At 33.7% G+C, this 23,305-nt stretch overlaps 1 protein-coding gene across 1 annotated transcript; it reads left to right on the forward strand.

Annotated features, from left to right (window-relative positions):
* Positions 1-167: 167 nt before the first annotated feature.
* On the forward strand, positions 168-23,134 carry LOC129754887 (beta-1,3-glucan-binding protein-like). Its single transcript, XM_055751144.1, has 3 exons — positions 168-512; positions 624-778; positions 22,289-23,134. Exons 1-3 carry the CDS (start codon positions 255-257, stop codon positions 23,070-23,072), a joined length of 1,197 nt encoding a protein of 398 aa, XP_055607119.1. The 5' UTR covers positions 168-254; the 3' UTR covers positions 23,073-23,134.
* Positions 23,135-23,305: the final 171 nt, after the last annotated feature.

A 23,305-nucleotide genomic window follows, 5' to 3' on the forward strand; every position in this document is an offset into this window, starting at 1 on the left:
TCTCGTTTAGCTTTGTTACATGTGGAGAAAATGTTATTTTAAAGCATGTTCATCTTAAAGTCTCGAATTCAACAGCTCGGCAACCCTGGGCCACAGACGATCACTCATTTTAATCGTACACCTCTATAAAATCTCTCTCAATGCTCAATTGCGAGTTCAGTGTCGCGCTTAAGTCTGATCTGTTCAGATCATTTACATCGGTTGGGATTAGAACACGCAAACAGATCCGGTCGATCTAAACAGCTCGCGTAACGATGATGACCGCTCGCAGTAGGTTATCGTTGCTTTTCGGAGCGTCGCTCGTCGCGTTGTTGATACCGGTGATCCAAGGTCAAGAACCGCATACCCTGGTGCGGGACCGGAAACGTTGCACCCCATCGCCGACGACGGCCAGCGGAAGTGTCATCCAGAGGGGCCGCAAGTTCTGCAGCGGCGAACTGGTCTTCGAGGACAACTTCGACTTCTTCGATTTTGAAATCTGGGAACATGAGAACACTTTGGCCGGGGGAGGTGTAAGTGATTGGAGTTAAACTGGAACTGGTTTTCGGACGCGGTTCCATCCGTGAAGCCAATTAGTGGACATCTTGAATTGAAATGGTGTTTCTGTTTGCTTTCGTTTCCAGAACTGGGAATTCCAGTGGTATACAAACAATCGATCAAACTCGTTCGTTGAAGATGGTGTTCTGTACTTGAAGCCAACGTTAACGTCTCAGGAGTTCGGGGATGGCTTTTTGAGCTCCGGAACGCTTAGTTTGCTCGGAAATCGACCGGTTGAACAGTGAGTATCATCTTAATCAATTTTAATTGACCAAGTCGAAAAAGTAAGTCATAATGTAGTAAGGGAAATGTTTAGGAACAAATTATCGAACTGGATTAAGATGTTCAAAGTTAAGAAAAAAATTTGGAGTGTAAGGAAAAAAAATCGGAATTTTCAGATAAAAAATTATTGTCAAAACTAGTCTAAAAAGTCTATTGAATGTCGAAATTTTGTTTCCTCAATTCAAATTTCATTGCGGTCTTTAGAACGAAACAGTCTAAAATTCGTTTTATGCCACCCTCTCTTCCTTCAAGAAAACGCTACGGGAAATTTTCAAATTTTCTTTTTTTTTTTAAATAACGCGATTTGGCTTGTTAATTCTTAATATCCCTCGCATGTCTACAATCTGTTTTTTTTTCAACAAGCACTTTTTATTGTTTAAAATTTAGCAGTATTAAATTTTTAAAACTAAAAGATTGAGAATACTCAAGTTGCTAGTTATAATTAGTTACAAGTTACAATACAAGATATTTATAAGAGTTTTTTGTCCTTTTTTAAATTTACATAAAATCTTACTTTGCATTTTTTTTGCATCGGTCTTGTTGTATTTGACAAGTCAAATTCTACAAAGTTCTGATTAATTTGTTTTTGGGACGTTATTTTATTTGATATTTTTGACCATTGGGTTATCTTTTTTGTAATGAACTGGAAATATTTTTTTTTATTATACAAACTTTTACGGAAATAAACAAAATTAATTTTTCAGAGCTGACGTAAAAACGAAAACGTCGATCCAAAGTACGGATTGCCTTCAGATTACAACTTTTTCATAATAAAGAATAACATTACAAAATAAATGAAAGTCATCAATCCTTATAGATATTTTTAAATCTTTGCAGTTGTGAAGCGGAATTTGAAAAAAAATTCTTTTACACATGCCAGCAGTTCAATTACATGATAATTGAAAACTAACTTATCAAAAATTTTGTAAATATATAAAATCTTAAATTCATATCTGAAACCAATAATGGGATATATCACCAAAGTAACTAAATTTTGCACTTCATACAGTTAAGTCTAGTAATATCAATTACAAACAGGGCCAGATAAAATTGTCGGCAGAATCGGGTCCATTTTTCTAGGGGGGGTTCCCAAATTTGGTTCTCATTCTAATAAAAGATATATCTCTAGAAATTTGTAAAAAATCTAGTACATTTATTCTTAAAACAAGCATAATTTCTGCTAAACAAAATGCTAAATGAAACAGCAAATCGTTTATTCAAACTTGAGATGTCAATCCTGATTTAATGTTCATTCTCACAATAAAGTTTCAGTTGAAAGATGCGAAGTCAAAATTTAAATCAAAATTCTACTTCAGAAATATACTTGTTGACCACAACAATAAAATACAGAGTTAAAGTCTCAAATTTTAGTTCAGAATAAAAATTTAAAAAAACAAAGGGAATTAAAGGAACACTGAATATTTATTTTTACTCGAAATGAATATAAGAATAAAGAACATGATTCCAATATAATAAATTAAATTCAATTAATGGATAAAAAATACAATTCAAAAATAAACAGTTTCAAATTAAAATTCAGTGCCAGAGCTAGGTTCATTCATCCAGATACAAATTTAAAATCCGTATTCAATTTAAAAGACTAAAACCAAAACTAATTTTAGAAAATGAATGGGTAATTTGAAAAAAAAAGACCATTTTTGGTCATTTCTTTATTTGAAACGGCTAAAACTTTTTGAAAAATTATAAGCATGTAATATTCAATCATATTATTGATTGTGTCTTTGAGAAAAAAAGCAGAGCCATACTTAAAAACTCGGATATCGAATGTTGGCAGATATGAATTGGAAAATGGAAAAATGAAAAACCGTATGCGTTATTTGTCATCAGATTTTTAAAATATTTTTTCCAAGCTTCGTAGTTGAATAAAAAAGTGTCAAAACTTTAAACCAAATTTTTATTTGATACCATTCCAAATGATTTGAAAATTCCATATTAGATTAAGTATTCGTTTTAAATATCAAATTTGAGTCAAAACATTAGGAGAAATTAAAAAAGGAGGTTAAAAATCTGGTTTATTTCTAATTGTAAGTTAAAACAAGAACGACGGAGCTGATTTAAGATAACGTTTAGAAATCATGAAGCTTAGCTATTTTTAAATCAGAATTTAAGATAACAATATTTACCTTAAGTTTTAAATAACACTGAATTTCTGTGAGTTTGAGTTGACACGCATGGACGTCAAACATTTTCGCTTCATGAAAAAGTTGTTCCAACTGAGGAAAAAAGCTTAAATGTGGAAAACCCAGTATCAAATTCAGTTAAATAATCGCAAAGTGTACAGATATGTAGTGGAGATAAGGGCATAACGAGCACCCGGGGCATAGTATTTAAGCACTCTTTTTCTCTACAGAAGTAGGGTAAATGAGCCTAATTTCGCTATATTTTGTCAGAGGTTTTTAGATTTGTTATTATTGCGCCGAATCTTTAATACTTAGATATACAATTTTTTGGTGACTAAATTCCAAATTTTTTTTCTGAACTCTGTTTTGGTTTGAAATAATCATTTCAAGCCTTAATTTACGAAAAATATCATGTTTTATAAAGTGTGTCGATGTTCCTAATATGGCACTAATTGTTCCTAATGTTAACATATGGGTGTTCCTAATGTTAACATATGAGGAAAAATGTATCCGCGTACCCAAATATTACACTTTTTGTTCCTGATTTTGCATATGGGTCTGTTTTTTTAATACTTTAAAAAGAAAAATCTTAAAACTCACCTTTTTATAAATATAACAACGTTTTAGGAATATGAATCGGGAAATGAGAACTATTTAAATCCTACACAATATTCCTTTACGCTAGTTTTGAGGAAAATAGTGAATATTGAGCTCATTTAAATTCAAACTTTACCTTTTCCAATGGATACATTTATTATATTTCAAAAAGTAGAAAATTCTACAATGAATGGATATGGATACAAATGGATACAAATAAGTTAAGTTAAACAGAGCATCATGCAACAGCATTGTTAGATGCAACATTTGGGTACCACAACAATTATTTAACTTTTATTTTAATATAATTGATTAAAACTATCATTTAATGATTAAAAAAAAACGATGATGCCATAGTTTCTCACATCGTGAGAGAATTTTATGAAGTTTTTGAATCTCATAGAAAATTCGAAACATCGAAATTTTTACATTTTTGATGCCGTAAAAAACTTTACACAATGGGACGGATTGACTTAGTGATATTACCTACAAACTTTATATGGAACTTATTATCCTACATCAACACTGTTGGTGTATGAATATTTTTCGAACAATCATTTAATTTTTTAAAATAAATATTTTTAAAATTCCGTTACCAGTCTAGGCTAAAATGCATCGACATGCAAATCAACGATTCACAGTTTAAACCTTGTTTCCATAAGCTAAAATATGATGTAAAATTTTTGTAGTATTATTTATCCCTAAATGCATCAGCATCCTTCTGCTTTCTTTTAAAAGAAAAAATATAAACTTTAATTCTAACAAAATCTTAAATAACTGCAGATCGTGCTTTATGCGTAACGACATCTCAAATATGTCGAAAACTTTTCAAAATTTTTTATTTGATTTTTCATTAAGAACAAAGGTATTTGCAACTTAGATACCCCTTTTTCTTAGTAGGGTGAAAATCGCATGTTATGTAAATTTAAAAATAACTGGTGAAACCAATTATTTTTCTGACTACGTTAATTTGATGTCCCATTAACCTTAAAACTTTTGATGTACAAACGGTAGGATTATCAATGGACATTAGGGTTTAAGAAGCAATTGAAGTTGAAAAGTGTTGTATGTTGCCCCAAAAGACGGTAAACAACGTATTTTATTGAGATTTTTTTTTATTTTTCCTTTCGATTCTGTTCTCGTTAAGAAGCTCTCTGTAATTTGATGGTTTCCTTCTCTGTCGCGAAAGGTGCGTTCCTTACAACCATATTTTTTCAACATTTTAAGCTTTGAGATATACTGAAGTAAAAAAAAACATGTTTTATTAGCTCAAAACAGTTTATTTTAACAGATCGTTGAAAATTATGTTAAAACACAATTCTTTCAATCAAATTTATTTCAAATACATTCTATGACTTTGATATAGTTTGGAAAACTTTGACTACGTCCATAATTAGGAACACGTTGAAAATAGTGTTCCTAATTGTGGACATATGCTTTTTTAAGTTTTTACACGAACAAAACATCGTTCTAACATACTTATTACTTAAATCATTATAAAAAACAATCCGTCAAAAAATTTCAAAAAAATCGGTTGATAAATTCAGCTTTAATCTTCTATTTCTAAACAGGTGTTTTTTAAGTAATTTGCTAACACTTCCATTCAATTTGGACATACTAGGAAACAATCCGGATTTTACGAAAAATCTTGTGAATTAGAAAGCTAATTTGTTTGTAAAATGAAAGATCACATGATCCTTTACAATATCATTTTTTTGATAATTGTGATAAGTGAAAAATAACGTCAAAAACAAGCAAAATCGAACAGTATGTTAACATTAGGTACACATGCCACATTAGGAACACTTACCCTACGGTTTTTTTCTAGAATAAATTTTCATGAGGAACAGTTTCGTACTTCCTATATAGTATCAATTTTTCAGCAAAAAAGCAATATTCTTTTACATATTACAGAATTTTTTGAATAGAACTAACTAAGTTATCAAGTGACGAAAAAAATATACATAATACAACGCAAAACAATGTCCCAGAAACAAAATTTATGAGTGTACGTGAGTTGTTTGTAATCTCCACACATTATTTTGTTGTTACTTTTTTAGATGTATGCGACGACTCACCGTTTAGTGCAAAGTGTATCGATCATGAATGGTAAATGAAAAAAAAATCGCCACGATCAGGGGTGAAATTATGAATCCTATTCGATTCGAGTTACCCGTTTCGAGTTGAACTCGAATCCAACTAGAATCAGTATTACGAATCTCTTTCGTGTTCTAAATTTTAAAGTACTAGATTTCGAGTAAATCGGGTAGTAGATCATCGCGAAACGTTCCATTCGAATCGAGATCGGTAATGCCAAAGTTGGTCGAATCAAACGAAACTCGATTGTTTCGAGTTCCATAATCCCGCCCCAGGATTCGAGAACTCAAGTCCACTGAGATAATTCCGCTAGGCCAAATCGTCGGATGAAATAAGATAAGCTGTAGCTCTCAAATGAGTTGATTTCATCGAGTTAAATATGCTGCTAGATTCTAAAGCAGAAAATGCCCATCGTGCCCCGGTTCATGGTGCTTATACCACAGAGAACAGACGTACAAGCTAGTCCACGAAACTTGTGTAAAATATCCAACGACCGTTTTGACCCAATTTTTATTTTTTGGCTGGGCCACCTGATGTCTCGAAACACACCAAATCGTAAAAAATGTACCTAATTGACTGGAGATAGCCGATTCGTCGTCTGACGATAAACGTCCAAGAAGTGCAAAAATGTATTTCAAAACTGTTAGTTATTTTCACTGCCTCAGTAGAGCAAAAATAAAGGGAGTGAAATTCTGTCTAATCAAAAGTAACTCTTATTGCATTTATCCAGCAACAAATTGAACCTGCCTATTTTAGAGCGGCATTAGTGTAATTACTAATGTGTTCATATACGATAAGCCTTTTCGAAAACTGGCAATTGAAAATTTGATTTGTAACTTTTGAACGGCGTAATAGATGGCACTGTTCCAAGTTAATTTTCAATGTATTTTTTGGATACCAGCATTTGAAATTTTACACATTTTTGAAGATTTTTTGTTCGAGCTTGTACGTCTGTTCTCTGTGCTTATAATGCCCCAGGGATGATTCTCATTATGGCCTTACAGCGATCAATATTCAGCTTTTGGCATACGTTTCTTAAATGCATTTTCCAACGTTACTAACAAGTTTTAAAATTTCGAACCAGATACGCAATGAATTTGTTTAGTAAAGCTTAGTTCTTTTAGAAATGGGACAGTTACGAATGCGTGTATCTCAAAAACCTTTCGTTTGATCTAAAAAGTTTCTATGAAGGAAATGAAGGTAATTTTATGATAATTCATGAAAAAAAATTGAAAAAAAATATTTATCGTTTTTTTGTAAGAATACATTCTACTTTATTCTTGGTACCTCCTATCGGCTAGCGCACACTTTTTTCAATCATGATATTGATCAGTTTTTCAAACTAATACTTCGTCTAATCTGTAGTATAGGTAGCTACACCCTCCTTCAATTTCTGCTACTTTTCGAACCAACACTTCTAAGAGAAACTGAGGGCAATTAAGTGGATACAGATGTTTCGAAATTAATAAATTTGATAATTTTTGAGCCACTTTTTGAGCGTTTTTAATGGAATTTATGCTGGAAAAATCTGGCAATAACGAAGTAAAACCATCACGAGATTAAACTTAAAGTATAATCGGTAAGTATAGATCGTAGTTTGCGAAGGGTGTATAAAAGATTACTCTCTTGAGGCTTTTAAAAACAGCGAAAACCATAGTTTTCGTTTTGAATATTGTTATTTCTTTCCACAGGAGCAGAATTTTGGGAAATCATAATATTTCATAAAAATAACCAGCAAATACATACTTTAATATACTCGGGACCTTGCCACGAGCAGACATGGTATAGGATTCAAACGCTCGAATTTGTTTAAAATAGGGTATTTCATAAGTATTGTCGTTCATTAGAAATCATCTGTCCCAAAGCCTCGGAACCGGCTATACAGCTTACGAGCTCTGGAACTGGCAAAAATTTAGTGTTTGAGGTGTGGTTTGAATGACTCATTACCAGGCAACACTTTCAGCTTATCGAAGAATTTTTTTTTAATTTCAGCGATCTACCTTTAGTTTTTCGCTTTTTGAAAATTAAAAATGCTGGTATGAGACTTGATTCTCTGATGTCCCTTAGCCGAAGTGTCCGATCATATGCTTCACTCCAATAAGCATTAACATTGAACTTTGTGGACATTTTGGACAGTATTTGCATACTGCATACATTTGCGTAATTCTTCGAATAATCAACGGTTTTTTCAGCTATCAATTTGATTATGATGGATTTTGAATGTAACTGTGCAAAATTATTTTTTCCTTTTTCTCTTGCATCGTAAATATCTCAAAAACACGTAATTTTTAAATTTTGAAAAAATAGGTCGGATAATACTTTATACAGGCAACAAATTGCTGCCAAAATTTCGAATGTCCGATTAGTAGTAAACGAGCTATTAGCAAAAGAAAGTGTCCCATTTCTAAAAGAACTAAACTTTACCTGAATGCGATCCAGAGACGCAACTCACTTATCATAATCATAAGCGTTTTTTTAAGGTCAAATTAGCGTTTTCTGTAAGGTAATTTACTATTTAGACAGTTTAGACAGAAAGTCATACACAGAAAAAAATTTTGACTATTACGTGACATTGAAAATAGTTGCCTGTAAATTAAAGCAACCTGTAATAAGAAAAACATGTAATTTTAATTGCTTGTGACTGAAATTCAAAGAAAACCATTGAATATTACAGTGAATGTCCTGTAACAAAAAGGAGCATGACATTTGCCGTAGTTTTACTGTTTGAAAGCATTTAATTTCAAGTGAACGTTTTATTTACAGGTTGGTTTTATATTACGGGCCTGTAAAATTTCCAGTTATAAAACAAAGCAAAAGCAAAATGAGTTTTCGTGCCAGCAATCGTTTGACTGTTTGCTTCAAAAAATCTTTTCCGCTTAGTGGCAGCATCACAATTTCTTTAAGCCGTACTTGTTTTGTAATATTGATTGCTTGTAAGTACCTCAATAAGTTGAATGGATCAAATTTCCGTATTTAATTTTACAATCGTTTATTCAGCTTTGAAAAGTCACTCCATTTCATTTAAACCGGAATTGCAAAATCAGGACCGAGTGGCCACAACTAACTGCTAAGATCGGGACCTACAACGACGAACCCAATCCCCGAGGCTTCTGTTCGACGCCGAATTAGGTGAGGTTCGAAAATCTTTATGCTCAATTTATGTATAGGGATTAGGGTGGATTGAGAGTTCAATGGTGGCATCTATCATCAAATCATGTCATTCTTACTGATCAGGCGACCAATCAAGTTGACCGTGTCAGTCGGAGCCACTGTTTCAGCCAATTTAACTTGCGCACTGATGTTGTGGGCTCAGAAGCAGCGACGATTAATTGCTGCCAACAGTTACTAACATTCAGATGCAATTTTTGCAACATTTCAAAAATCGGAATTCAAAACTAGTTACTGCTATACAAATTCAAGGGTTTGCTTATCCACACGATAAATCAAACTAAATAACTAAATAACTTTGTGTCGAAATTTAAATCCTTGAAACAAATTTTTAAATCAAGAATCACGTGAATTAGTTTCTGAACTATAAATTTGGAAATTCATTTTTTTTTTTTAGGAACTTAGGAACATAATCACAACATCAACTACAATCATTTAACAAGAAATACCTACTTCTCGTGACTTACTTCATGAATGTTATTTTCACAGCGATGGCTTAAAGCAGCAGTAAATAACAAAAAAAAACCATGCTGGACCGTCTGGAGTAGAGGTCCTGTTGACTGGGTTACATTTATCTGTTTGTGCCGGGGCAAACATATTGTTGTGGTATGGTCCGGTTGATCTGAGTTCTTCTGGTGTGTACTTGCTCAGTACTGCTGCTGACTTTTTGAAGTTCCCGAATGCGATTGATTTAAAACAAATCCGTTCCCAAGTAACACAGATTATGCCAACTAGCATTAGGAAGTTTTATCATGGTTTAATTATGACATTTTTTTGTGCAGCTCGTTTTATGGCGGTTTTATTATGGTCAAGCAGAATGCTTATAATTTTTTTTCGACCTTATGTTTTCAGATGGTTTTGAAAACGCTAATAAAACTTTTATTAAACATGCTGTTTTAGTTATTTTGAAAGAGTTGTGAATGCTTTTATTAAACTATAATAAAACACAAACCTAGAAGTTTGCTCCAAGCTTTCTTTTGCATGTTCTATAATAGCACTCAGTGCATGATTATTAAACCGCCATAAAACTTAGTGACAGTTCTCGATCAAGATGTCAAAACAGGACACGCTCAGATTAGATAGCACATATTTGAATTGGAACTCCCATTTTTACACATTTTTGGTAAGTTATGCGTGTTGGTTTTGAGTTAAAATTAAAAAAATACATCTTTGAAAACTTGAAATCACCGAAAGTGGTATGAATATCTTTACAATATGAGTATTGAGTGAAAGGGCCCAAATAGTAGGAAAAAAAATTGTTGCTTGACGCCATCATTAATTCAAGATGGCGGCTTCCGTTTTTATTTTCAAAGCTGTAAATTACTGAAAATATCGTGAAACCTTCACAATATGGTTATTAGGTAAAAGTAATAAGAGAGTAGAATAATAGTAGAAGTCAAATTTCGTTGCCCGTCGCCATCTTAAATCCAAGATGGCGGCTACCACTCAACTTGAAAATACTGTAAATGACTGAAAATCGCATTAAACCTATATTATAGGGGAATAAGTTGAAAGAAATCAACCGGTAGAAGTTGAATTTCGCTATCTGACGCCATCTTGAAATCCAAGATGGCGGCTTCCGCTAAACTTTAAAATGTAGTAAATGACTTAAAATTACATGAAACCTAGGTGGTAGTGGGTGGAAGGGCTTAACGAGTAGAAGTCGAATATTGCTATCTTACGCCATCACGTAGAGAAAACTAGGCTTTTGAACCAAAACAAAAATGATTTTGTTTCAAAACATTCATTTTTTTTGAATCAAACTCCTGTTTTATTTGAACCAAAAACTTTTGTTTTTGATTCAAAAAAATATTTTTTGAAACAAAGAATTAATTCTTTGAACTAAATATTTTTGGATTTTGAATTTAAGCAAATACTTTGATTCTAAATAAATGTTAATTGAGCTTATTTCTTTTAAAACAAAGTTAACTTTTTTTGAACCAAAGGAAAATGTTTTTAACTTGAAGAAATTATTCCTTTAAATAAAAACTTCAGCCTTTGATTCAAAAGATATTTTGATTTGCCTTGCAAGAAGAATACAAAACCGAAAAATCGAATCAAGTTTGGCCGGTCGTGTGAAGATGTAGGTCAGAGTTCACTATATTAGAAGGATTCAGGATGAAGTATGGTAAGTATGTAAATTAAAGAGTGAATATCAAAGATTTTCTATAAGTGATTGCGTTTTTACAGAACCAGAGCCGAAGGATGGTTTCCGTGGATGTCTCAACCGAGATGAAAGCTGCGCACGATGACACCGCTCCAAATCCAGCGGTCGGATCGACAAAAATTTGGACCGGATCGATTTTAGTGAACTAGTTTGTGGCCAAGAGTTTCATCTGTTGTAAATAAAAATAAATTTGACATATAAATTTCTTTCTTTTTATTTTTTGAAATTCCTAAAAGGAATTTCAAAACAACAGGAAATATGTCCTCCAATAGGAATAAATGGAAAATGGTTCAATGAACCAATATTTTTAAATCTAAATCTAAATAACATTGTGGCGAACGAAAACAACTTTGTATCAAATGAAACTGTTTTTTGTTTCAAAGTATTAAGATTTTGATTCAAAGATTTTTCAAAAGAAAAATTCTTTGAAACAAAGGAAAATGCTTTTGAACCAAAAGAATTTTTATTTGTCCCAAAACCAAAGGAAAAAATCCTTTGTTTTTGCGGCACTTTCCTTTGAAATAAAAAACCTTTTCGCTGCGTGATCTTGAAATCCAAGATGGCAGCTTTCTATAAACTATAAAATTGCTCTAAATATTTGAATATCGCATGAAACCTCCAAAATATGGGTGTTTGTCAATTGGGATAAGCTATAAAAAGTTTATTTTTGCATTCTGACGCTATCTTGAAATCCAAGATGGTGGCTTCAGCTGAACTTAAAAATACTGTAAATGAATGAAAATAGCATGAAACTCCCAAATACATTGTATTGGGTGCTAAGGCTAAATGAAAGAAGTCAAATATCTGTTTTCGCGTTTCTCTTAAAAACTGTTAGTGACTGAAAATCCCACAAAAACCACCACAATACAGACCCCGTTCGTTTTTGGCAACATTCAATTTTGGCAACATCGAATTTGGCACATGTGCCTAAATCAGACGGTTAACAGAAACAACATAACCTTATAGTTTTCGCAAGAATAAGACCAATACAATTTAAACCTTTCACCCAATACCCGTATAGTGGTGGTTTAATGCGACTTTTTGTCAGCATTAAGCATTAAAAGTTGAGCGGATGCCGCCATCTTGGATTTCAAGATGGCGTCTGATAGCGAAATTCAACTTCTACTCGTTTAGCCCTTTCACCCGATACCCATTTTGTTGGGGTTTCATGCGATTTCAAGTCATTTACACCATTTTCAAGTTCAGCGGAAGCCGCCATCTTGGATTTCAAGATGGTGTCAAACATCGAAATTTGACTTCAACTCATGATTTATTCCACGGGTCATTCAAAACCAATCCCTTTTCATTCAAAAAGTCTGTCCTCATTTACTGTACTAATGATTAACAACTCAGAAATGAGGAACTCAACCTTAGCGTGTAATTGGTTGGCTTGCGAGAGAAACGTCAAATCGTAGCTTTTTTTGGGGTCATCATTAAACCATAATAAAACTATGAATTGACTCACGCCATGTTGGTTGCAAAATCGAAGGGCACAAAAGGACGCCATGTTGATGGATTCACAATGCATGCATTGGAAAAAATTTTTTCAGGCCTTTTTCCATCAATTCCATCATGATTGACCATCAGATTTGACGAGGCGCATTTATTTTAAGATACTATTTCATATACATTTTACCTAAAATCTTGACTGGCAGTAGAAAAGAAGCTCAATATATGGTTAAAACATTGTTTTTTTTAGCTATTAATTTTACCAGATTATATCTGAATAATGCAATCATCATTCATCAACCATTATGGTTGCTGGAAAAAATTAAAAAAAAACTCCGAGAACTAACAGAACCGAAAAAAAAAAATTTCTAACATGTTTTATAATAGCTTTTTAAAAGCTTTGGTGACCAACTTTGATGACCAACAATTATACGTCTTGATGACGTTTCTAGGGTAGGGCCAAATAGCCTGATTTTGGCTTTATTAGAGTCCAGGTGATGTTATAGAATGCGCTTTAGCTTTTTATGAAGATTAATACGATAGTCCAAACGATATTTTGCCGACCATAATAAAGCTTAAATTGTTACTTGGGTTGGGTACTATCATTTTGGAAAGGTTCTAGAATCACTTTTTCCTCCCTATTTGTTGAAAGGAGGAATCCGACTCACTACAAAAAGAAACCGCTGATTTTAAATAATCGTATTTTAAATGAAACAAACGAGGATCAAATAATATTTTTATTTTGGTCGACACACGTTACTAGTTTTGAACTCAAACTTACATTTGATGAGGGTAAAAAACAGGGAACTATTTTATGGACTATAGGTGGTATGAATAAAAAAATAGCAATTGCTTCGATAGCTTTTACTCTGCTCGAACTTTTGAATGGCAACATTTGAAAGCATTTGCTCAGCTAGATATGAAAAAGCTGAGTAAAACATTTACTTTCAACCTGCTCCGGATTAAAAATATGCATGCCATTCGAAGATATTGACTAACAAAACTGCTCGAAAATAGCAAAAGCAATTACTAGAGCTTTATTCATATCAGCCTATGGACTAAATTGAGATCATTCGATTTTTTTTAATTTTGAGCTTACACACCAAAAATTTTATAAATTTATACTTGACAGAAACGCTTCAAAACCTAAAGTAGTTTTGATTTAATTATGGAAAGATCTAAATTTACATCAATTTGCGTTTAAAATTCATATTTGAATATAAATCTATGTCGAAGAAAATGTAAAATTATGTTTTAAAGACAAAAGCGCAAAACGCAAGAGCTCAAAACAATTAATTTTGACTCCGTCAGTGTTTGAGATTTAAGTTGGTGAAATGGGGTTTTAAATAGTGAAATCTATGCTCGAATTTTGATTTCAACTTGCTTCACATTGTCAAAACACTTCCGATTGCATTAAATTACGAATAGTATCAATGTGTTACAGAGCTGAAGTGTTTCAAATGCGTTTGTATCTGTGACATGGTGAATTTAGAATTGTGTTTTATTCGGCAAATCATTCAAGTAAGTAGTTTTACATGAATTTAAAAATTTATTTTTGTCGTCCCATAGAATCTCAAGTTTCGGAAAACATAATATCTCCGGTAGTCACCGAGGACACAGCTGTGGAATGTAAGCGACACCAAACTTCAAGTGTTCTGATGCAACAAAAATCTGAAATTTGGTTCGGTGACTGTACAGCTAGAAAAGCAGTAAGTATTTAGAATATTCTGTAAATTGGAATTCAATTCAATTGGAAGAGTTTTTCTGTTCCTTGAAATTCAATCATATTACGATTTAATATTTAAACGATATTTGGGGTCTCAATTGCATTGCAGCAAAACAAATCCATTAGGTACTATCTGCAGTGTTTGAGTTATGATTTGAAGAAAGATTAAATTTTTGATGACTTTTTCAACATTAGAGCACTGATAAGATTAGAGGTTGACAATCTGTATGTACTCGTAGAATTCGTTCTCTTCCAAAGATCCGTAAGCTATGTTTTCTTCAAGTTAGGCCATTTGTCATATTTAATTAATAATGTCGAACTTTCAATCAGTTAAGTACGTGAAGAATAAACCTACCTAACCTGTAATCCAACGTCAAATGGGCTAAGTTTAGCTTCTCCGATCAAAGAATCTATTTTTATTATTTTTGTTAAAGTAATCAAACTGCATATCTGCATCGTAATCTACCAGTCTTACCTGACTCTTCACGGCCCATTCTGGGATTTCATAAAAATTATAAACCTACAGAAATTGCCTTGTAGCATCAGTTCTGTATCCCTAAACAGCAGTTTCCATTTATTTCCTCTTATTTTGATACTCAAAATCTGCAAAAAAAAATCGATCAATAATAGGTAAAATTTATATAAGTTTATTATATCTACATGTACATTACTTACCCTAAAGGCTAAGGTTGTTCTTATTTGTATCATTTTGTACGAAGTTTTATTTTAATTATAATATTAGAGGACTAATATCGTCATGAAAAAATCAAAATATCAAATAATACTTGAATTAACATAAACAAACGGATTTATAGAAATATTCAGGTAAAGTATTCCGCTACATGTACAAGTGTAGGTGAGACGAAACAACATTAAAATCAATAGAATGATTCATATTTTTTATTTTGATTATTTGTATATTTAATTTTAATTATATGTAACTAAGGTTAAGTGTAGTAGAAATACACAGTGCGTTTCAGTTTTAAATTATATGTATCATCACTCATTATGTTCAATAGATTGGCTGTCGATTAATGAATCATATTCGTGAAAATCTGTAGATTCATTACTATTCACCAAAACTTGCTACATTAATAAGATGCCTTACCTGGTGCATTATGACTTTGCACTACAAAATCTCTTTTTGGACGTTTTTATCGTTTCTGTCAAATTTTGACATGATGATGATGATGATGATGATCAAGGTTATTAGATCACAAGGTTCTCTGACTTTGTCAGAAAGTAGGCTAGGGAAGCGCGGTGAGATTCAGTGAGTTTATTCGAAAAATCGGAAAATTTGTTCGAGCTGAGGGGTTTGTTGGTAAACAAACTCCACGAACTCCATAGAAACCAAATAAAATTGGCTGAATCGGGAGTTTCTCATATCGCTACACCTCCTATATATACACACATTGATGATGATGTTATCATGATGATCGCGTGGTTCACTTTTTCGATTTGTTTTAATTCAACAAGCTTGATTTTCATATGGTCGCAATTACAAAAACTTTCTTATTAAGAATACTTCCGTATTTTATGGACTTATGCTAACGATATGATACCATGGATGCTCATTGAAATTTTTTGGATTTTTTTTCCTTCACCCTTTTGAAATGTATAGAGGTAAACATTCTCAAGTGAAAAAGACTATATAAGGTTAGAGGTTCCCAAAAATGTAAACATTAGTCGGCCCCAGCAGATTCATTAAAAATTTCTGGAAAACTACTCGAACGTTCTTTAACGTTCTCTATTTTTAGAATAAATTTAAGCTGGTGAGTATCTCAGTTTATTTGATGACAACTTTTGTTTTAATTTTAAAGTATCATTTATTCTGCCAGTATTATACATAAATGTACAACAAATTTCCAGGTGGATGACTAACCAAACCAATCAACATGATTTTGATATTTGAAATTGGTACAAGTGGACTTATGTTCTATGGGTGAGTACTTTTACAAAACATTAATAATTGTTTAGTATAGTAATCAAAATTATCTTTTTCCGGATCCTCTTAGATTGCAAGGGGCCAGAAAGCACTTGCCTCTTTCTGAAGACATGAGGGAAACTGAAAGTTCCGGTTCGAAGATTACACCGACCTCATCAAAATAGGCTCGGATCAGCCCGGATTGATGCTATGTGTGTTCGGGTTCACTCGATTAGATGGCAACGCAACTCTGAAGATCGTCCAAAACCTCGAACAGCTCAATTTGATCAAAAACCTTCCCGAGGATGGTCAATCACAAACAGACCAGTCCAGGCCAGCTAGATTTCGACCGCGAATTGCCGCATAGATCGTGAGCAAACAGTGAGAAAAAAGGAGCTTCTTCGAATAAGTTTTTGTAAAAATAATGGTGACGGTTCGAATCATGAAGAACTGTTAGAATCCGATTTTTGGATGAATGAACGAATCGTGTAGTGATATTTATTAACTGTTTCTATTTAAAAAAAATATTTTTTTCCATTGCCAATATTTTTTATAGCCCACAACGAATCAGAAAATGTATCCAAAAATTATTATTAAAATTAAGATGATTGTCAAATACAATCTGAATGTAGCTATTATTAATTAATTTTCAAAATAATTCGAATCTACCCATCAATACTGATTTGTTATGTATTAAGAAGATACTTCAAATTTCACATTGTTTCATTATCGCGTCATAAAATGTCTGTTTTACTAAGAATACTGCATGCTTAGCCAATAGGTGAAATAAGTAAGACACTAGCAATTACTTTTGATATTTTCGAGCTGTTTTCGTGGGTCGAATACTTCGATTGGCAAGAATATTATTATTCTGTAGCACGGGTAAAGGAATATTTTGTGAATTTTTCAAAAATTATTAAGCAAATACTTTCGAGTGATGCCATTACATTTTCGAGCTAAGTGAAAGCTAGCAAAGCAATTGCTAGACTCTTATTTATACCACCTAATGTTAAATCAAACATTTTTGATAGAAAAATTCAAAAAATAAAATACGAGAAAGTTTTGGTTCATCAAATGAAATTGATACCAATTTCACATATCAGATTCGGTAAACTGAAGGACGAGTACTTTTCAGTGACTAAAACGGGTTCATGAGTGATAATTTTTTTTTCAATATTTGAAGCCAAAAACGTTAAACAAAAAATATTCAAAACCTAGTTGGTTTTGTTTCCGGACACTGCTTGAGAATTTTTAATATTGTAATAAAACTAATTTACTAAGACTACAGCGTTTATATATTGATATTTTGAAGATGACAATTTCAAACTATTACTTAATTTTGAATAAGATTGAAGAGCATTTTTGTTGTGATACTACTTACTGGACGATACATTAAGAAACTTCATTCATTTACATTACTTTATATTAGCCTATCGCTAGCACAATGTTTTAGAGAAATAAATCGTTTAACAGATTCAAAGGTCAAATGTTTCTATCTTCATCAGCCAGCGCTGTAATCAAACAACTGTTTGTGAACAGAAAAACAGCAGGTCGGTCTGCTAGCCATTCTGCGAATGATGATAAGATACATATATTCGTTGAATGTATCCAAAGAGTTGCATCGCATTAACAAAAAACTTTTTTTTTTATTGTAAACAAATGCATGTCGATGTTGTGAAAAAGAGATAATTTTTAAGTATAGTATAATGTTGCGATTGTTTGCAGTAATAAAGTCTTTCAAACATACTTTCGTTTTTTTCATTTTTACCGAAAAAATACTTTTCATGTAATTAAATTACGTGAATATTAGTTTACAGGTAGCTGGGATTTACAGGTCACTTGCAATTACAGATCGTTTGCAATTACAGGTCATTTGCAATTACATGTAGCTTGCAATTACAGGTCGATAGCAATTACAGGTTACTTGAATTCACAGGCCAGTAATTTTATATAGTCACTGAAAAATAAATGTCCTCGACCAGTAAAATAACGGTAAATGTCCTGCTCCTTTTTGTTACAGGACATTTACTGTAATTTTACAGGAAATAATTTTTGCTGTGTAGATTTACTGTAAAAAAGAGTGTATTCGAGAAAAAAATGCTTCACTTTGTTTTGTGAATAACTTCTAAATTAAGGTTGCCAGATTTTTTCCGGCACATATCCGGGCCAGACAAATCCTGCCCGTTTTATCTAAAAACCTAGCAAAATCCGGTCAATTCGGTCAAAACTCAGGAATTGTTCAACAAAACTCAAGAAAAAAAAATACTTGATTTTTTTTCCTTGAAATACATCAACAGATTTAAAATCATATTGTAAACTTTCAAAAACTCGTTTATGTTGATTTTGATAAAATTTCTAAAAAAATTTTAAATTTTCCAAATAAAGTAAATAAATCCGGGCAAAATCTGGACTTTTTCATCAAAATCCGGGCAATCGAACCGGACCGGACTTTTTCCAATTTTTATATCAAATATCCGGGCAAGTCCGAATAAAACCGGGCAGTCTGGCAAGCTTATTTTAAAAGCATGGATGGGAATCGATGAAATTTTCAGTAAAGCTGTTTAGTAATGTAATGTTCACATTCGCAAATTTTTTTGACGTTTGAACTACCGTTTTTAAAAATCAAGGCTGTTTAAGTACTTTTTCTGTTGCCTGAAGCTTAACCTTTAAAATTTCTTGAAACTTTAAATTTTATTGAGTTATGGCAAATTCAGCAGATTGTTCTCCTTCGGCACAAATACAACGTATTATGTTAGGTTTATGTTTTCGACCGGTGAAATGTTTTTAAATTTTAATTTTTGGCTTTTTACGGTCTTGGATCTCAATCAAACAACTTATTTTTCGAAATACCCGACGTTTCGACCATTTTTTGTGGTCTTTCTCAAGGGAACTGGAAGTTTATTTGAATATTTAGTTTTGAGCATTGTTAGTGGACTATACTAAAGTGTGTAAACTCACTTATCTGTCTGCTGTTATTGTCAATATCGTTTTTTTCCAACGGCTAGGTGTCCAGTACTTGCAGCTCTGTGGGGGGTATTGTTGTTTTTTACATTTGAATCATATTTATAAATTTATCATCTTACAATTTTAACCGGAAAGAAAAGAATATTTTTCATCCGATTTCTTATGGTCGCACTTTAACGAACTTTTTGAACTATGGATGTTGTGTTATGTGGATTGTGTGGGTATTGTTTGGGGTTGAGCTTTCTGAGTTGGTAAGTGGGATTTGAATTGGTGTAATGTGTGAGTTTAGAGTATTCTTTATGCTATTGCTATTGCTGGTTGGTTGTTTTGGTTTTACGGATTGTAATATGCCTGTGTATGTTGCACTTAATCTAGCTGTATCTGTCCTGAAGTTTACGGTATTTTCTGTGTTGGTGATATGACACATCTCCAATACGCGTAATGTTGATGTGTATTGCGCTCTATCTACGATTTTGGCTCTGTTGTGGTCGAATCGATGTTGCGTGTTTATAACATGATCCGTCATAGCTGTTGTATCTCCTAATTTCTTTTTTATTTCGGCGGTGTTGGTGACTCCGGTGTCCAATACTTTTTCATACCGATTGATATCGGACTTGTGACCATACATCCTCTTTGTGAGTGTGTTGGTGCTCATTCCGATGTACACCTTCTCGCAGTCTCGGCATGGGATGTTGTAGATGATATTTGACTGTTGGCCCGGCAGGATGGGATCTTTGACGATCGGAAAAAGTTTTCCGACGTTGTTGATCGTTTTTTGGGCGAATTTAATGTTTACAAATTCTTTTTTCAGGTCTCTAATGATTTTGGTGGTAAGCGAAGGTATGTATGTTAAAGTGCGGTAGCTGAAATCGGTGGATGTTCCGGATTGTGTAGGCTGAGTGATTGTGTTTACGGATGCTGGTTCGATGTTTATGCTGGAATGTTGCTGGTTGGTGGACGGTGGTGATTGCTGATTTTGGCTGATTGGTGTTAATTGAGGATTATGCTGCTGGTGTATGGATGAATTTGGTTGGTGCAGTTGTTGTTCTTGAGTGGCTGGTAAAGATTGGTGATTATGCTGCGGTTGTTGGATGTCTGTTGATGATTGGTGGTTCGGCTGTTGTTGTTCGGTTGGAGTTGATTGGTTGTTCGGTTTGTTTGTTGATGGTTGCTGGTTCTGGTTTTGGTTTTCTGGCGATGATTGATGGACAGGTTGTTGATGGGTTTCTGATGATGATGCTGCGTGGTATGATTGTTGATGTTTAGCTGGTGGTAACGTAGGATCTTTGTCGGTTGATGATTGTTGGTTCTGTTGTATGGAAGTTGTTGATGGTAGGTTTTTATGCTGCGGTTGGGTGGTTGATGATGGTGATAGGGTGGTTTTTGTTGCAATCAGTTCGTTTGCGATGTTTTGTGGGTTGTTTTCTAGATGATTGGGATTTGATGTGGCTATGGTTGAACGTGATTTAAGATGATTGAGCATTCTATTGATGAGGCTGGATGGGTAATCATTCGCTCGTAGGTGTTGGAATATGGTCTGTTTGCATTGTTGGTGTGTCTGGTTAGTGGTCAGTTGAACGACCCGTTTCATAAAATTGTACAGCTAGATTAAGTGCAACATACACAGGCATATTACAACCCGTAAAACCAAAACAACCAACCAGCAATAGCAATAGCATAAAGAATACTCTAAACTCACACATTACACCAATTCAAATCCCACTTACCAACTCAGAAAGCTCAACCCCAAACAATACCCACACAATCCACATAACACAACATCCATAGTTCAAAAAGTTCGTTAAAGTGCGACCATAAGAAATCGGATGAAAAATATTCTTTTCTTTCCGGTTAAAATTGTAAGATGATAAATTTATAAATATGATTCAAATGTAAAAAACAACAATACCCCCCACAGAGCTGCAAGTACTGGACACCTAGCCGTTGGAAAAAAACGATATTGACAATAACAGCAGACAGATAAGTGAGTTTACACACTTTAGTATAGTCCACTAACAATGCTCAAAACTAAATATTCAAATAAACTTCCAGTTCCCTTGAGAAAGACCACAAAAAATGGTCGAAACGTCGGGTATTTCGAAAAATAAGTTGTTTGATTGAGATCCAAGACCGTAAAAAGCCAAAAATTAAAATTTAACAACGTATTATAGTTTTCGCATAACTATAGGATTCACAGCCAATCAAAACAGAGTATCAATTTTGTAGGACCTATGGAAGTCTTCGTGCTACAAGACATCAAATCTTTCAATTTTTTTTCCTTGTTTTTTTTCCGGAACATCCAGGCAAGACTTTCAACGAAAATTTTCTGGCTGGAAACCAGCCAGGTGCTTGCTAAAGAGTTCGTTTTGCTGTTCATTACGTAATATTTCAAAAAATCTCCCCTCTATCGGTTCAAATATTTTGCGCACGATTTGAGCACCGTATTATGTTTATTTTTCCGGTGAGCAGCTTTTTTATCTTGTAGAAATGAAGCCAGGCCTGTTTATTAGTCAGCTAGACGAGCCAGTTTGAATTTGTCACTTCCCCAATCGATATATTCGGATAGTGCTTGATAAAACCTCTTAAATTAATCAATTCACTTAATGAATAGTTGAAGTTTGAAAGAGTTAGCTCATTGTTTGATCTTTTTAGACACCTTGAACGATTTACTATATGAACTTTGGTTGAAAAGTTTATTTCCAGCTGTTTTTGGGTCTCTCGCTGGGACTTTCCTGAATTTTTTGCGATCCTGCCCAAAAAATTTCTTCAAAGAGCTTCTGTATTGGACGATATTTCAAAATCACTTGACAGATTGTAACCAGATTCAATATGTAAACCGTACATTAGTAGGTAGCTTCACTGAAAATTTATCAATTTGCAATTCCAATTCTTTTTTTCGAATACACTACTTAATATAAAAATTACGAGTTGTGTGGTTGAATAGCGTAATGTCGCGCATTTTTTTACATTTTGAATTGAATTTAAGCCTGACCACAGTTTTAAATGATCATTCGATTGGGTTTGAAAGTTATGTGGTTTAGATTCTAACAAAGTAGATCAAAATAGCATTTGGCCTTCCGCAAGGCCCAATTTCGCTCAGCTCGCTTGTTCAACAGTAGGGAGATGCTCAAAGACGCTCGAGTTAATAACTGACATCAATGTTTCACAAATTCATTAAGAAAATCAAAATAAATTCACAAAAACCACCTAATTTTTGACTCATTTTAATTTTTTAGATGCACCAATGCAGCCTTCTACGGATGCGAACGTCGCGGTACGGAGATGAACATAGTAAACCCCATCAAAAGTGCACGAGTCCGCACGCTCTCTTCATTCAATTTTAAATATGGCCGAGCAGAGATCCGCGCTAAACTTCCGACGGGCGATTGGCTGTGGCCTGCCATTTGGTTGCTTCCAAAGCGCAACGTGTACGGCACTTGGCCCGCTTCCGGGGAGATGGATTTGATGGAGTCTCGAGGTAATGAAGATTTAGTATCAGGGGGAAAACCAATTGGTACTGGACAGTTTGGACAGACGCTTCACTTTGGACCGAATCCTTCGTATAATGGCTGGAGTACTGCAAGTTCGGCAAAGAACTCTGAGCCAGGGAAGGAGTTTAACAAGGACTTCAACGTCTATGGGTTCATTTGGAGTCCGACAAACATCACAACCACTTTGAATGATGAGGTCGTAGAAGTCATTGAAGTCGGCGAAGGCTTCTGGAAACGTGGAGGTTTTGATAAGCTCAATCTGGAGAATCCTTGGCGTTACGGGAGCAAGATGGCTCCCTTCGATCAAGAATTCCATTTTATTCTGAACGTTGCCGTAGGTGGAGTCAACGGTTACTTCCCGGATAACGCTGAGACCCCGAGGGCCAAACCCTGGAAGAACAGCTCTCCAAAAGCCGCAACCGACTTCTGGGATGGACGAGATGGGTGGCTTCCGACGTGGAATTTGGACAAAAATAACGGCAAGGATGCTGCATTACAGATTGACTATGTGAAAGTTTGGGCTTTGTAGGACACTTTTTGGTATTTTGATAATAAGTTAAAAATAAAGAACTGAAATTTCAAAATTATGAATAGCAGTTTTCCCATTTATTATACTTAAATTGAATCGTGATGCTCACGTTTAAAGATTGCAAATTAATCTCAAATCTCCAACTAAAACAATTAGCGCTGCTGCGGATCCTCAAATTACAACCGCGAAACGGAACCGAAACTTCTAAAGAAAGCATGAAAAGAAAACCCAAA

This window comes from Uranotaenia lowii, chromosome 3 (assembly GCF_029784155.1).
Source record: "Uranotaenia lowii strain MFRU-FL chromosome 3, ASM2978415v1, whole genome shotgun sequence".
In the NCBI taxonomy this organism is placed as follows: Eukaryota; Metazoa; Arthropoda; class Insecta; order Diptera; family Culicidae; genus Uranotaenia; species Uranotaenia lowii.

Excerpts from the sequence above, each read along its gene's own strand:
- LOC129754887 (XM_055751144.1), top strand. The coding sequence starts at position 255 with ATGATGACCGCTCGCAGTAGGTTATCGTTGCTTTTCGGAGCGTCGCTC. Across the intron at positions 513-623 it reads ACACTTTGGCCGGGGGAGGT|AACTGGGAATTCCAGTGGTA; the intron begins GTAAGTGATTGG and ends TTTCGTTTCCAG. Across the intron at positions 779-22,288 it reads GGAAATCGACCGGTTGAACA|ATGCACCAATGCAGCCTTCT; the intron begins GTGAGTATCATC and ends TTAATTTTTTAG.